General features: G+C 37.3%; 1 protein-coding gene across 3 annotated transcripts in view; it reads right to left on the bottom strand.

The window, feature by feature from the left end:
• LOC145995336 (uncharacterized) overlaps positions 1 to 17,109 on the bottom strand; it is a 49,620-nt gene that overhangs the window by 11,053 nt on the left and 21,458 nt on the right. For 2 of the 3 annotated variants that reach the window (XM_083131944.1, XM_083131946.1), the window contains exons 5-6: positions 2,534 to 2,652; positions 1,669 to 1,704 (exon numbers count right to left, since the gene is read on the bottom strand). In XM_083131944.1, the coding sequence (XP_082988070.1) occupies positions 1,669 to 1,704; positions 2,534 to 2,652 (155 nt within the window). The remainder of the gene's footprint in view (positions 1 to 1,668; positions 1,705 to 2,533; positions 2,653 to 17,109) is intronic. The other variant, XM_083131945.1, reaches the window with a different exon arrangement.

The raw sequence follows: 17,109 nt of genomic DNA on the forward strand, positions 1-17,109 counted from the left end.
CTCCCTTGTACATGTGACATTTAGAACAGGTTAAGATAATATTATATATCTGAAGCATAAATGAAAATATAGCAAATAAGTTACAAGAAATCACAATGAAGTACTGTACAAGGGTATGAATCGTTAAATAGTAAAATTTCATTTTTGGACTTTGCCTTGGATTTTCCTATTACATTTCCAAATACATTTTAGTCGTCTATAACAAGGAAAAACTATTCTATATGCCGAGCTCGTGGCACAAGTATATAGTTCGTCAACTACACCACAAAGAGCTTACTGTTTTAAAGAAAATTTTCCACGAAAGGAGAGTATGACATCCATTGTTTACACTGAGTAGAAAGGTACAAAATCATCCACATTATATTTGTGAAATATTAAATTGAACGATGTAGTAAAACTTCATTAATGGGCATTGTATTTATTTCATACAATGCTCAATATCGTGTACATAATGTTATAAAACCGGAATATACATTTTATTCAAGAAGTATAATTTCCTTTACTGTCGTTATAAGGCAATTACGTGACATTTTACTATCTTGTCTTCGCGATTAGCCCAAAGTGGCAGACAAGCGGAGTGAAACAAATAAACAAAATAAATCTATGAAACGATCATTTCTTTTTTAACTCTTTCATTCATGCAATTCTTCTTTAGCATGTTAAAATTATAGTATACTATGATTATAGAATGAAGACATGGTAAATGAGAACATGCGCAACTATCTTTGTAACACATCGATCAGAAAGTTTGAAAAGTATGGATTTTCACAATACGTTTGCGAGTTTTCAATTATGTTACTACTAGTGTCTCCCCGATGGCGCAATGGTAGCGTCGTTACCTTGTAATCAAGGAATCCCGGGTTCAATACCCGGTGGAGGGACATAGTAGTTCGGATCCCACTTTAAACTGTAGATCCAGTCCCGATTAGCCTTTCTGTGCATAAAGTGGACTTGTTGAAACACCAACTCAATCAATCAGTCATGTTACTAATCATTAAAGGAATGCCTCAATACCATCCCGAAGTTTCGATAATTAATAATTCCCCCTCCTCAAAGTAATAAAACACTTTCCCTCTCTGAACCTTGCATAGAAATTATAGCGGCCGTTTGCTTCGGCCAAGCCCCGAACGAACATAACCGAAGGGGCACCGAGCATAACCGATCCTCCCATAAGACGTCACGCGCTCGTGCATGATCGGCAATTTTCGGATGGCGCTACCTTATAGTATATTAAGTTACCTTGGTTTGGTCCGTAAGGAGGTCTATTCTGGTGTCAGTCTAGGAAGAAGTGAATAGGTGGAAGCCGCTCTTCTGTAAAACCTAGACTGGCCAAATAGGAACGGTCTAATCTAGGAAGAAGTGAATAGGTGTGTGCCGCTCTTCTGTAAAACCTAGGTTTGGGCCACCCTAGTTTGACCTTTCTAGTAAGTTTGAAATTATCTATTAGCAATTGATCTCCAAGTTCCAGTAATGAGTTACCCAACCACTGGCTGTAAGTACTCAAGCAGTAAATAAACATTTCATTAAAATTTCACGACTTTGGTTGGATTTGTTCTGCACCTACCCTGAATATAGGTTTCAGTGTAGACCCTTAGAGCCTCAATGCTCCCGGCTATAGGAGTAAAGGGTGAGGAAAGTTACTAGGAACGTAACATAGTCTATACCTACCACTCCAAATTTGGTGAAAGCACATTTGGCAACACACTGCAAGGAAGAAAAATACAAGTTGAACTTAATTATTTTATACCTAATGTAAAAATAAAAATAAAATTAAAAACTAATACAATATGTTGTTACGAAAAAAATATGTAACATATTAATTAATAATTTAGTAAGCTTTTTAATTGAAAGAAAACTATTTTTAGAATGTCTATTAACACACTTTGAAACTCATATTTGTGTGTATTTGATTCATTGTATAATATCACACCGCTTAGGTGAATGTATATTAGAGAAAGACCAAACACTATGAAAAACATTCATGCCGGTGTCACATTGTAAACTTCCTCCCTCTTGAAAAGCATCCCCAGGAAGAAGTAAATTATTACCCCTGATAAAAAAATCTTCAAATTGATAAGCCTATTAATATGAAATTTTCCCACTTTATTCAAAAATTTCCACCTCAAACTGCACTGGGGCCAGAAAAAAAATGAATGGGGAGGCAGAGTGCGGAACTATTTTTTTGTGGGGTAGTCACATTTAATACACCACATGGTACCGTGCAAAAATACATATTTCGGCTAAAAATGTTTATCAATTATTCAAATATATCCCGATTTTCTTTTCAAACTGCAGTTCAACTATCATTGATCGACGTAGATATTTAAGCTAGAAATGCAGGTTCTTCGAAGACTCGAACCCGGTCTCTAGTCAAGCCTGAATTTTTCGCCTCAATATTGATCAAGCATTAATGCAATTCAACAATACTCAAATTAGTGAGGCATAGTTGTGAACCTTTTCACTTTAGCAAATTCAGTGTTGTTTTTGTCAGTTTTGTTTATGTAAAAATATAATTGTATATATTTATACACACCTCCAACGCAAAAGTTTTATTCTGTGGCTCCTGAATTTTGGATGCTGCCTGTATTTCTTCCTGGAAATCGACTGTGGTGTGATTATCTGGTTGGATATGAGTCACTGTCAAAACAACCACTGAAATTTAATACAGGTTTAATCAAAGTCGAGTTAATACAACTGAAATATCTTGTAGTACAATACTAAACACAACTCTAACGATCCTACAATTTTAATTACTATTAATGGATACTCGTGTACGTTACTATCTATAGAATTTCAAGCCATGTTGATCATTGTTGACACAGTCAATCACAATGAAATATTATTACGGACGAATACACAAAATCAATTTTTAAACAATTCCATAGTTACATTCTCAACAGATTAAATTAGGCAAATGGCGTGCACAAGAGAAGTCATTGCAAATATTCAGCTGAAGGTTTATTTTGAAGGTAAGACTATATTCTATTAGAAAAAGAAAGAACAATGATAATGAAGTAATATCCGAAACATAATGTTGAAACAACAGCTTCAAGTCTGCATCTTACTTTTACATTAGAAATAAATCATAGCAATTGATTGAATAATGTTACGCTATTGCTGCACATTTGCTGTGCATATTATGATCATGCAGGTAAAATTACTGCATGATCATTCCAACTTCCAATTAAAATTCATACAAACTTTATTTCACTCTTGGAGATCATGTCTCCATGTTTAATATCCTGTGTAGTTCGTTTGGGAACAGTGTGCTGATTGAATCTGTGGAAATGTAAACTATATTGGAATAATATGAAAGATAAAAATGTGAAGAAATTGTCTATGTTATAAGGATGCTCCTCAAGTATATTGTGGAGACAATATACATTCACTTAGCCATCCACTTAGCTTAAGTTAATAGTAGATAAAATAGCAATTAAAAATGTCAATTATTGAATTTGGAACTTAGCTGAGTACGTACAACTTCACCAGATATTCAGTCAATAACATTCACAAATTTTATTAGAATAACCGTCACGAACTAAGAATGTGAATCCTCCTTTAATTACACATGCAAAAAAATAAAAAATAAAAAAAAATCTTGATATACGGTCAGTCACATAATTATTCGGACAGATAAGATTTCTGAATATTTACTGACGTAGTCGTGATATAATACGATGATAAATATTTAATATTTATTTAACAAACAAAACACAATATGAGCACATTGTTAATTATCTTCAATTATGTTTAATATAATATATTAGTAAAATATTTTCATTAAACAAAACAAACATTTTTTGTGGGTTAAACAAAATTATTCGGACACATGGAAGGAGAAACAGGAAAACACGCTTGAAAAGCAACGAACAGAAATGTCAGTATCTGGTAGGCATCCCTTTCATTTTTAACACCTCGGATAAACGATTTGGCATACTTTCTACCAATTTTCTGGTGTACACTGGCGATATGTTGGCCCATTCATGTTGAAGTCTCTTCTTGAGGTCTGCCTTCGAGGTTATAGGTGTTTTCTTCACTTCTTTTTCCAACTTACACCAGAGGTGCTCAATGACGTTCAAGTCTGGAGACTGCGGTGGAGGATGGAGCACTTTTGGGCAGTTGTACAATAACCATTCTTGTACTACGCGGGAAGTGTTCTTCGGGTCATTATCTTGATAAAACATAAAGTTACAGAGAATGCCCATCATTTCAGCACTAGTCTTTAGATTTGACTTCAGAATGTCAAGGCAACGGACCTGTCCATTGTCTGTTCGATGAAAGCCAATTTACCAAAGCCTTGGGCCAACATGCAGCCCCAAACCATTACGTGACCACCCCCGTGCTTCACTGTTGCTTGCAAATTTTTCCCTCGGAGCTCCTCATTTGGTTTACGCCACACTGTTACCCTCCCATCTGACTCACAAATATTGAATTTACTCTCGTCAGTGAAAATTACCCGATTCCACCATGTCTGATCCTTTCCTAAGTGTTCCTTTGCGAACACCAGTCTTTGTGTCCTGTTTGGCTTACTTACAATTGGCTTTCTCCTGGCTACACGGCCATGATAGTTTGCCCTTCTGAGCACTCTTCGTATAGTTTCAGGATGACTATGCTTTCCACACTCCTCAGCTACCTCACCATTGGAGCACTCATCTTTGTTTTTTTTTAAAAATTTCCTCACGATTACTGTCTCTTCTCTGGGGGAAAAAAATTCTTAGTCTCCCTGTATGACCGTGGGACTCGATCCTGTCTTCATCTTTAAATCGCTTAATAATATCTGCAACTGTACTTTTTTCATTTTCAACATTGAGGCAATTGCACGGTAAGTGTTACCCTTAGCGTGGTGCCATATCACTAACTGACATTGTTCAAATGAACTTTCCTTTCCTCTTCGCCCCATTTCTACATAGAAAATGTTCTTATATCACAACTTTGTTAAACAAAACGCGATTGTAATTGCTATAGAAACCTACAGGAAACCAGAGTTAATATATATGAACAGAGTATCAATCAATCCGTAAATCGAAATTGTCACTGTATCGCAAACTTACGTTAACGTTTACTATGTGTCCGAATAATTTTGTGGCACTATTTTTGCAACGGTAGGGATTCGTCCTTCGTTACATTGTTGCTGCTGTTCGTTTTTTAACTTTTTATCGTCCAATTTTGTGCTAAACATGACATTTTTAAATGAAAATCAACTTCAACGTTGTACACAGATTTCACTCCCTTCCCGCTCTTAAACGTTAGAAATTTACTGTGTGTCCGAATAATTATGTGACTCACTGTACATGTCTTTTTCTACTTATCATTTTACAAATCTTACTGTCACGTTTTTTCCAGACTTAGGACTGGCAGTTGCGTTGAACCTGTGTGGATCATAACTCGTTGATTCAAATGTTTCCTTTCCATTGTTACGTTTGGAAAAATATACACGAATTGATCAAAGACAGTCTGTTATACCAGGACATGTTTCAATTATTTCTATTTAAAGATGTTTTCATACATATTATTTCAGATAGTTCATTGTTACAAATGTTAAACAGTTTTTGAAATTATAACTCATAACAGCTTCACTTTACACGCAAGTGGACGAGGACATTTTCCTATATTATTACAGGATACATTTAATTTTCTAGTCTTGATAATGTACATCATCTTCCTTTTGGCTGCCGATTCGCCAAGTTCCATCTTTGTAAGAAGCAAAGTTGAATATTCTGGGGGATGCTTTCAGTTCTTGCACCAAAAATAATACAGGCAAATAGCGGCCTGACGCCATCTCTCACAGAGCTAAAGTTACACGGTCACCAACATACTATATCTTTCCAATTTCTAGCCTGCTTTCTGGTATTATATACTCTGCACGCAAATTCCACGCTACTTGCTACTTTTAGCATCGTATGTATTATTTCCACCCCTCCAAATTTTCCCCTGTACTTAAATTGATTGATTTTCTTTATTTTACTTCGCTTTTGTGCCACTTTTGACTAATTTGCGAAGATGGGAATGAATTATGATATGATAAAATTGATGAATGGACACCTACAAACATTCATGCCCAGGCCAGGATTCGAATCCGGGACCCCTGGTGTCGTAGCGGGATGTGCTAACCACTCCCCCACGGGGGCCGGCCCCTGTACTCAAAGTCCACGAATATTGCTTATATGCATATTCCATGTAACCCTCGCATACATGCACTCAACAGAAGCGTAGTATGTGCTCAAGGATGTAGTTCGTATCTTACCGACTTGTCATATACCTTATGAACTTTTTTGAGGCTTAGAAACACCCTATGAACGTTTTTAGAAACACATGTGCACATGTGCTCGCGATCAGACTCTTACAAATGCTTTTTTATTTACATAAAAATGAATGTGAGCACTTGTTCACCAGGGAAGCAAGCACTGAATCGGGAGTGTGTGTTCCCTACAGAAGTAGATTCCACATATTCGCACAACATGGAGTACGTGCTCCAAAAAATTGAGAAATGATTATAGGCTACTTTGTCTGTGTACTGCTTTGCTCTGCCCACTCAATCCCCTCCCTCCCCTACGTTGCTCCACAGATATAGTATAGGTGCTCTAGTCTAGTGATAGGTTGGCAAAGACTGGCATTGTGGTCTCCCTGAAAAGGTAAACAAAAAATAAACAGTGTGCTTATAAAGTTCAGATCCATTTTTGTGAATAAGGTGAAACAATGGAACAAAACGTTTATCATCCTGTTGAATATGTTCATTACAATATCTTTTAGTTTAGCTCACTTTCCTGCACTGTTCCTTTGTTGCACGAAACACATGCTGCAGCATAGCTGGATTAATGATTGCAACAGTTTCAACATTGCAACTAATACATTTCTATAGGTCAAGTAGGTTAAGTTTAGTTGCGTACGCCTTGGATTTCATAACCCTCCAAACAAAAATATCCAATAGCGACCCACTTAACGCCTTCGGATTTTTTTGGAAGATGTTCTTTTCTCGCGACCCTGTTGATGTATTGGTCATCGTAGCACTCAATGAATGTATAATTTTTCTCGTTTCATCAATTTTATATTTCATCAACTCCATTAACAACAAGAAATGGAAATTAGACATGAAATATAAAATCGAAAGGTTGGCGTAATACGTTTTCTCTCTAAGTCTTTCTCTCAACAATAGGGGCCAGTCTAAATACACATTTAATCTTGTATACACTCAACCACCGAGAGATTAACTTTGCAATTACGACGACAACATTGAAGTAATAAAAAGAAACCACTCCCATGATTATGTCCCTGTGGTTAAAGAGATAATTTTCAATTATGTAATTAGATTATACTATTGAAAAATAGCATACGTGCCTAAAACAGCTGTTGAATGTACAGTGTCTCTCAAAAGTTTTAGGACAACGACATTTTAAACTAGGCAACCCAAATTACGTAAGGCGCTGGTGGGTTGCGTGTAGAGTTAGGCTGAATTTCAGGGTTGCCATATGCACAATATATATTTATGAAATACGCGAAAGGAGTAAAACCAAGTATTATTGTATAAAACTCTAAAAAAATATTAGTATTACATTTGTCGCAAATAAGAAATACTTTCTGAAAGAAAGAAAATCGATTTTCTAGTATTTCATCGCTGATGAGTCTACACAAAGGAAAAGAGGAGAGAGGAAACGAAAATTGACAACAAATGAGAGGCGAAAGGAGAGCGCGAGAGGGGAAGAGGAAAAGTAAAGGAGGGAAGAAAAGATAGGACAGATGTGGATAGGAGAAGTAATGAGGAGAGAGGGAAAAGATGCGAGGAGAGATGAGGAAAATGGAGCAAAGAGGAGAAGAGAGGAGGGAAAGAGATGAGAGGAGAGGAGGAGAGCAGAAGAAGGAGAACATGATAAGAACGAAAAGAAGAGGAGAAGAGTGCAGTGAAGTCGCAAATCTAAGACAGGAGAGAAGATCAGAGGAGTGGAGAAGAATGGGATGGAGACAAGAGGCGAGAACAGGAGGGAAGGAGATATGACATATAAGCAGACGAGAAGGAGGGGAGAGGAGAAGGAGAGAAGAGAAAGGAGACGAGAGGAGAGATGAGGTATTTGTAGAAAATATCGTCTCAGCGTCAAGAATTGATGCATTGATCAAAATATCGACATGAAACATTCAATAATATTTTAAAATGAATTGGAGAATGTATTAGATCTGTGCGAAATGCCATTTGGCTGAGTTCAGAGCGAGATAAAATCTGCCACGTAAGATCTTTGATTCTACCTGCGATTATACGAATAAAAACATGAATGTAATTTTCATATTTATAAGAATTATCCAATTCTTCTTTATTTCTCAGTTCGCTGAAATTGAGGTTTTGTTATTTAACAATTCTCCTTCCCCCATTGTTAATTCCAAACAGAATCATTCAGTTTCACACTGTGTGGACAATGAACATAATGGGATATGTCTAAAACTTACGAAAATTTACTGCCATCGGAGGGGTTTGAACTTACGACCATCAGGTTGATAATCTACAACGGTAACCACTACCCTACAAACTTTCGTTCGTGAGAACAGCTAGGAGGAGCTGACCAGTGTGAAATGTAGATGCAACTCTCCTCCTACACGTAATGTGCAAAGAATACTTGTTTGTAACAAAGAAAACGAAGGTAGTACGAATCGGCGCAAACATTTAATGGAGAATTGCGCATGATAAAAACTTTTCATTCGACATTTGCGGAGGTATCCTTGCATTGAACTGGAGTGGGTAAAGGGGTAAAATTAGTATGTCCTGAATTACCATAAATATAAATAGTTATTTCATTAATATTTGTCAATGTCTTTGAAGCAGTACACAATTATCGTTAGAGTTTCATAATTCACGATCTTATACGGAAAAATATTAATTTGAACATGTGTCAATTCATTTATTTGTTTAATTTTTTTAAATAAATTCCAGATGCAGAACAATGTAGCATCTCTACACTGCTATTACAAATAATGTTATAATGCTCTTGTTTAATAAAATAAGAAAAAAAGAAGAACACTACGTAAAGGGACTCGAACCTGGGACCGCTAGATGCCCAGTTCAGAACTCTAAGCACTACACCATGCCTTTACCTTCTGTTCAAACAATAATTTTATATATTCAGTCACTCCAATATTGTAAATGTCGTTGGATATTCATGTAGTTGAACTTTTACTTTAATTTTGAATTGCTTTCCTTGTATTAGCAGCTATCTTCGAGAAAAAAATTTCGAAGTGATGAAGAAAAAACATAATATTGGTAGCTGTTGTGAACGACGTGTTCTTTTTTCTTAATTCTTCTTTTGTTCAACAAGAGCATAATAACGTTATTTGTAATAGCAGTGTAGAGTGGCTGCATTGTTCTGCATCTGGAATTTACTAAAACAAATTAAACAAATAAATGAGTTTGGTTTGAGTTGGTGTTTTAAGTCCACTTTAAGCACAGTAAGGGTAATCGGGACTAGACTTACAGTTTAAAGTGGGATCTGAACTGGGGCGCCGACTTGTCAAAATTATTGGGGGGGGCCTCTGATCACTGATATATATTAATGAATGACTCACTCTCTCCCTTTCTTAACTTTTGGCCTCAGTGTTCGGAATCTCGTAAAAGCCCATGAATTCCTCAAAAATATCAAAATTTTTATTTACAGTTCGAATGCGGAATATTAATAGTCCACGGTTGCATATGTCACAAGTATCGTCAACCATAATAGGAAAATATTCGCGATTTTTAATATCTGCTACCGCGGAACGCAATACAGATCTCCCTAATATATCAATGATCTCGTTCTGAATGTCATGTAAGTGCCATTTGTAGCCATCCCATCCACTCTCCTAGTTCATGCACATCGTCTTTTGAAACTCTTTTTAGTAGAAATTTTAACAATACTCGTAATTACATACTTAGTATATAGTAATAAGTCATATGTTTTGCTGTCTCTGGTCATAGCCTCCCCCCCCCAGAGTTGATGGTTTAGCGTTTCAGCCCCCCCCCCCAAACTTGATGGTCTAGAACATTTCAAATTTGTATTTAAAGTTAAGTTCATTTCGTGCAATTCAGAGTAAACTTTGCAAGAGAGGCAAAATAATACATTAGATCCTCTTAAGCAAAATTGAGGACTAAAAGTGGTAAACGTTGTAAGTGCCAAAAGCGAAAGTGTTGGGAAATCGCATCGTTCCGCACATCAGCCCGTAAGAACGTGCACACTAGTAACCTCTTTACACCCCCTTTGAACTACTTAGAGGGCTACCAGCCACATTTCACGTTTACCACATTATAAAGCATGGCACATTTCACAGTTTAACGTGGAAAACGGTGTTTGAATTATTGTGGCACTTACAGCGTTTACCAATTTTAGTCTTCAATTATTTGGGGGCTCTGTCCCCACATCGTTAACATTGGGGGGGGCTCGAGCCCCCCAAGCCCCATGGAGTCGGCACCTATGGATCTGAACCACTGTCCCATGTGCCTCCACCGGGTATCGAACCCGGGACCCCTTGATTACCTGATTGATTACCTACACCTTGAAGCTACCACTGCGCCACCGGGAGGGTCAAACAAATAAATGAATTGACACATGTTCAAATTAATATTTTTACGTATAAGATCGTGAATTATGATACTCTAACGATAATTGTGTACTGCTTCAAAGACATTGACAAATATTAATGAAATAACTATTTATATTTATGGTAATTCAGGACATACTAATTTTACCCCTTTACCCACTCCAGTTCAATGCAAGGATACCTCCGCAAATGTCGAATGAAAAGTTTTTATCATGCGCAATTCTCCATTAAATGTTTGCGCCGATTCGTACTACCTTCGTTTTCTTTGTTACAAACAAGTATTCTTTGCACATTACGTGTAGGAGGAGAGTTGCATCTACATTTCACACTGGTCAGCTCCTCCTAGCTGTTCTCACGAACGAAAGTTTGTAGGGTAGTGGTTACCGTTGTAGATTATCAACCTGATGGTCGTAAGTTCAAACCCCTCCGATGGCAGTAAATTTTCGTAAGTTTTAGACATATCCCATTATGTTCATTGTCCACACAGTGTGAAACTGAATGATTCTGTTTGGAATTAACAATGGGGGAAGGAGAATTGTTAAATAACAAAACCTCAATTTCAGCGAACTGAGAAATAAAGAAGAATTGGATAATTCTTATAAATATGAAAATTACATTCATGTTTTTATTCGTATAATCGCAGGTAGAATCAAAGATCTTACGTGGCAGATTTTATCTCGCTCTGAACTCAGCCAAATGGCATTTCGCACAGATCTAATACATTCTCCAATTCATTTTAAAATATTATTGAATGTTTCATGTCGATATTTTGATCAATGCATCAATTCTTGACGCTGAGACGATATTTTCTACAAATACCTCATCTCTCCTCTCGTCTCCTTTCTCTTCTCTCCTTCTCCTCTCCCCTCCTTCTCGTCTGCTTATATGTCATATCTCCTTCCCTCCTGTTCTCGCCTCTTGTCTCCATCCCATTCTTCTCCACTCCTCTGATCTTCTCTCCTGTCTTAGATTTGCGACTTCACTGCACTCTTCTCCTCTTCTTTTCGTTCTTATCATGTTCTCCTTCTTCTGCTCTCCTCCTCTCCTCTCATCTCTTTCCCTCCTCTCTTCTCCTCTTTGCTCCATTTTCCTCATCTCTCCTCGCATCTTTTCCCTCTCTCCTCATTACTTCTCCTATCCACATCTGTCCTATCTTTTCTTCCCTCCTTTACTTTTCCTCTTCCCCTCTCGCGCTCTCCTTTCGCCTCTCATTTGTTGTCAATTTTCGTTTCCTCTCTCCTCTTTTCCTTTGTGTAGACTCATCAGCGATGAAATACTAGAAAATCGATTTTCTTTCTTTCAGAAAGTATTTCTTATTTGCGACAAATGTAATACTAATATTTTTTTAGAGTTTTATACAATAATACTTGGTTTTACTCCTTTCGCGTATTTCATAAATATATATTGTGCATATGGCAACCCTGAAATTCAGCCTAACTCTACACGCAACCCACCAGCGCCTTACGTAATTTGGGTTCCCTAGTTTAAAATGTCGTTGTCCTAAAACTTTTGAGAGACACTGTACAATACATACAAAATATGGACAACAGATTTATCCAAATTACACAAAAAATATCTTTATGAAGACAACTACATACTGAAATATGTTCATAAAAGACACAAATTTCAAGGTCACACAATAAAAATGTAACATAAAGTATATACATTATTTACCATTCTTCCTATAATAATTATATTCTGATAAAATACCATTAACATGTCTATTGTTTACATAATTGGGTATAATACTGGTAACATAGTAATTTTTCTAAGTGAATAGTGTTTAGCCCGTATATATTATCATAGAGTGTAAATATGGAATATCCAGTTATGTATGTACAAAGTTATTATTACGAAAGTTTCTTCTTTCTAACAAGCTCTCAATATTTAATTCATCTAATATATCATTATAATCATCATTATATCTGTAAAGTTTGAATTTGTAATACGAAAATGAAGTGAACCTTTTCTGTACATTCTCTATTGTATTTTATATTTCATGTTTTTATTGCGTGCGAAATTCCGAAAAGGATGTGACTATTTATTTCAAGTTTGTTACTAACCATCCAGTTTCTTATTGTATTAAAATCAGATTGTAAGTTGATGTTCGTGCTATCGTAAATCTTGATATCTACAGAATAAGAAATATATTTTTATATGATTTACTACTCTCGTGCCATCATTCAAATTGCAAATGAGGATCGGTACAAAATTTACAGCTTACAGGGGGGTATCTTCTCCTCTGTGATAAATATTTGATTTAAAGTCACATTCACCCTGGTAATAAAAAGAAACCACTCTCGTAATTGTAACCCCCCTCGGTAGTAAGTTATCATGGAGGTACCAATTTCCCGATGAGTATATACCCTTTGTACTTTACTCATTACTGTAAGACAGATTTTCTCCATTTCAGATCGTATGCACGTCTAAAGGTAGCAGTAAACGTATACCGAGGTGTTTATAACAGGGACACCTGTTCTTGGAAATTTAAACATCCCTGTACAAATTCTCTACAAATTCTCGGCGATACACATAACCGGGGACACAGGTGAAATTGCATCGATCATGTTAGTACTATGGGCCCTCTGTATTTCTTCTCTAAATGATGATTAGATGAAATCGATGAAAGACAGGTAGACAGAGATGGTGGTAAGGGTGATCACTCCGCAACAGCGTGCACAGTGTGTCGGATGGTATGCGAAATTTTCGAGTGTTACACGTCACGTTCAGAGCTAATATGCATATGTGCAGGGACACAAAACTTGTGACTCTCCTACACATGTGTACCATTAACAGTCTATAAATTCAAATATTTTGTTGAACATAACAGATTACTTTACTGACATCTCAAACGGATCACCCTGTATATACGAGGGCTTGTAAAAAAAGAATGATAATGCATTTTTTACTTACGAAAAACATTAGGCAGGGTCCAAGTTGATTTGGTCTTTTTCGAAATAGTCCCCGTCGAGCTGTATACACTTGGCCCAACACGTCTGCCAGTTTTGGAAGACGTGCTGGAACCCGTCTTTTGACATCGTCTTCAGAACCGCCTCCGGCTTCATCAGAACTACTTTGGTGAATCGAAACGCTTTCCCCGCAGCTCCGATTTCAGACGAGAAGACAAAATTGGGTCACATGGAGCAAGATGTATGGAGGGTGCGGGACAAATTCAATGTTTTGTCGAGCCAGATATTGGGCAACCGTTCAAAACGTGAGGGCGTGCATTATCCTGGTGTTGCCGCCAACCAGATGGATGCAGCTCAGGGCGTTTTCGACGGATGTGTTCAGCCAGGGTCTTCAATACTGTCACGTAATACTGCCCAGTTACCGTGGTAGACCGACCATTTCACAGTAGTCGAAGAAGGAAATTACCTTATTCGCTTTGGCTTTCTTTGGCGTCGGAGAACTCGGTGATTTCCAGACTGTGCTCGCCTGTTTACTTTCGGGATCGTAGTGGTGAAGCCAACTCTCGTCACCAGTTATGATGGAATTCAGGTAGGCCTCGCCATGCTCCGCTACCAGACGCTGAAGCTCCCGACACACCTCCACTCTCACCTGCTCCTGTTCAGGCGTTAGCAATCTCGGCACCCATCTTGCAGATACGCGTCTCATGTGCAAGCGATCGTGCAGAATGGTGAACGCACTACCATAGAAAATGTGTAACACGTCCGCCAGTTCATCTATTGTTATTCGGCGATCTTCCCGAACAATGACGGCAGCTGTTTAAAGGGCGGTCCACAAGCTACGTCTTCAAGTACGTCTTGCTTGCGCAGTTCAAAACTGTACAGGACAAGATGCAGTTCTGGTGCGTCCACACGCTACGTCTTGCTGTACAGTTCTTCATACTCAGTTCCTCGAAGTCAATCATCGAGGAAGTGCTACTCTTGTCAATTTTCGCAGTTTGTCTTCCAAAAAGTAGGCAAATTAAACGTCTTAAGGCTCGGCTGGACCTTTGGCATGCAAATGGGCGAAATGTTTCAAATTTTCCTCTCCATTCGAAAAACTTCTTGGTTATTTCAAAATATGAAACATTACATCAGTTTAGAATTCCTTCTAGAGCATTGACGTGAATTTTCGTGTTGTTTTCTTTCACTGTTGTCTAGATATTATCAATAGTTTTGTGATGACATAAGTCTATTAAACTATTGATAATATCTAGACAACAATGAAAGAAAACTACATGAAAATTCACGTCAATGCTCTAGATGGAATTCTAAGCTGATGTAATGTTACATATTTTGAAATATCCAAGACGTTTTTCGAATGGAGAGGAAAATTTGAAAAATTTCGCCCATTTGCATGCCAAAGGTCCAGCCGAGCCTTAAGAGCACGAGACATTCAGGATGGTACAGGCATTTACTACTGAAAATGCACCAATTTTCTCATGTGACGTTACTACCTCGTGAATTGCGTGGTGAGAAACAAGTGAGAACATTGTGCTTTATCACCCATGTCCTCTTATAAATATGGTGTATAAATAAACCTTCTTTGTAAACGTTTAATATTATATTAACACTACCTAAAAACTATTCCAATAGTTCACTAAAGATTAGTTTTCCTAATTCTGTAGAATACTTTTCAATGCTCAAAAATAAAAAGTTAACATAAATACCCTTTCTTGATGATTCCACGAGTATTATGAAAATGTATTTATAATTCAGTTTGCTTAAAAATATTTATATTATAAATAATAAATTAATAACAATGTACAAGTTATTTATATTTGCACTGCTTTATGCCGCTCTTTTACCTCTTGGATTAATCGCGACGATGAGAATGGATGACGAAGTGATTAAATGGTGATGTGATTATGATCATGGTTCGAAATTGGAACTTCTGGCTTTCTAGCGCGTAACGCTGACAGTATTGCCATGGAGATCGGGTAAAGTAGGTAAAGTACCACCTTTTTATCATTTGTGGTTTGGCTTATTATTCTTCGCTTTCCCACTATGTTTGGCTAATTGCAAAAATGGGGCTGGGTGATGTATGATCAAATTGATAGACACCCATGAACAAGTCGGGATTCGAACCTGGGGCATCTGGAGTCATAGCACGATGTGATAAGCTAGGCTAATCCGGGCTGGACCTATAACTTCAAGTGGATTCGAACCACTGTTTAATGTGCCCCGACCCAGAGATTGAACTCGGAGCCTCTTGATTATATGGCGACAGAGTTAATAAAATCAACATCTTATCGTTGCGAATAGCCTGGAAAGGCAGAGAAGAATTCGTACTCTCTCGTAGTTTCTTGATCAGTCAAAAATCCAAATAAATGAAAATACCTTAACATTGGCTTGTAAACATCACCATTCCCAGCGCCAGAACGAACTGATTGGTTTGTTCACTTTAGCCAACTGTTTTCGGTAAACAGTCCTCATGGACTTGATTTTCCTTACTACTGTATTTCTGTTCGCTGAAGCGTCGACCTCTATGTATTTTTTGTATTAAGCTCTCCTAGTCCTAATTCTTCACTGTAGTTCTTTGATTTTACTCGCTTCAAACACGGACATTTATTGTAGAGGTCAATGAACTCCGCCAAAAGCTGGCGTCAATACTGACGAAGATTGGTCATCGTTGTACAAAAACGAATTTATCAAGAAAGAAAGAAAGAAAGATTTTCGAATTCCGTTAGTAGTGTTTCAGCACTAGGGTAGAAGGGAAACTGAGCAACAGGTGCACAAAAGACTGAGGGGAGCATTCACACTTACAGACTTGTTTGCGAAGATGTTTGAGATTTGCGCAGACATCTATGCTCTGGGGCTCAGTCTTTGGTTGACAATTTCCGCGTGTGCGCAGTTCTAAAATTTGTCCACTCTTCTGGTCCACAAGCTACGTCTTGCATGCGCAAACAAGACGTACTGTAAGGGAGAATTCATACCGAAGAGACACGCGACACGCGATACGCGACACGAGAGTTTCACACCGAAGAGACAAGATGCACGCGACACTGGTTTCATTGCTCAGTTTGCATGATTGTACCGATATAATTGCATTAATTAGTTTATTAGTCACCCGAAAAAAACGTAACAAGATACATTGTTGCATGTAAATTGCGTTGTAAAATGTATGCAAGTTATTAAAACTAGGGAGAGGCATGTTGTGCATGACAAAACTGAGAAATAATAGTATGCACTGACCTCAAACTGTAAACGCTAGACTTTTCAGCCTGAATAAAGGGAATACCTAAACACTAGAGAAATGGTTCTCAACCTTCGTGAAACCATGTCACGGTATTTTTTTTAAGTCGAAGAATTTTTCTTGTAAATCTTTACAGTATTTAAGATTTTATGCATGAATTAACATTTACCTATGAAATTAAATATTGAAAAATTAGTTCGAGCATAATCATAAAGAGTAATAATAGTTTGATTGTAGAATTGTTGACAAATATAAAAATATGAATGCCGAAGTGGTAATGTCGTCTCCTTGTAATTAAGTGATGCCGGGTTCGATAACCGGTGGAGGCACATTGTGGCGCGGGTCCCACTTTAAACTGGAGGTCGAGTCCTGATAAGTATATTTGTGCATAAAATGGACTTAAAAAACTAAAATTCA

The sequence above is a fragment of the Lepisma saccharinum genome, chromosome 11 (genome assembly GCF_977018435.1).
Source record: "Lepisma saccharinum chromosome 11, izLepSacc3.1, whole genome shotgun sequence".
Lineage (NCBI taxonomy): Eukaryota > Metazoa > Arthropoda > Insecta > Zygentoma > Lepismatidae > Lepisma > Lepisma saccharinum.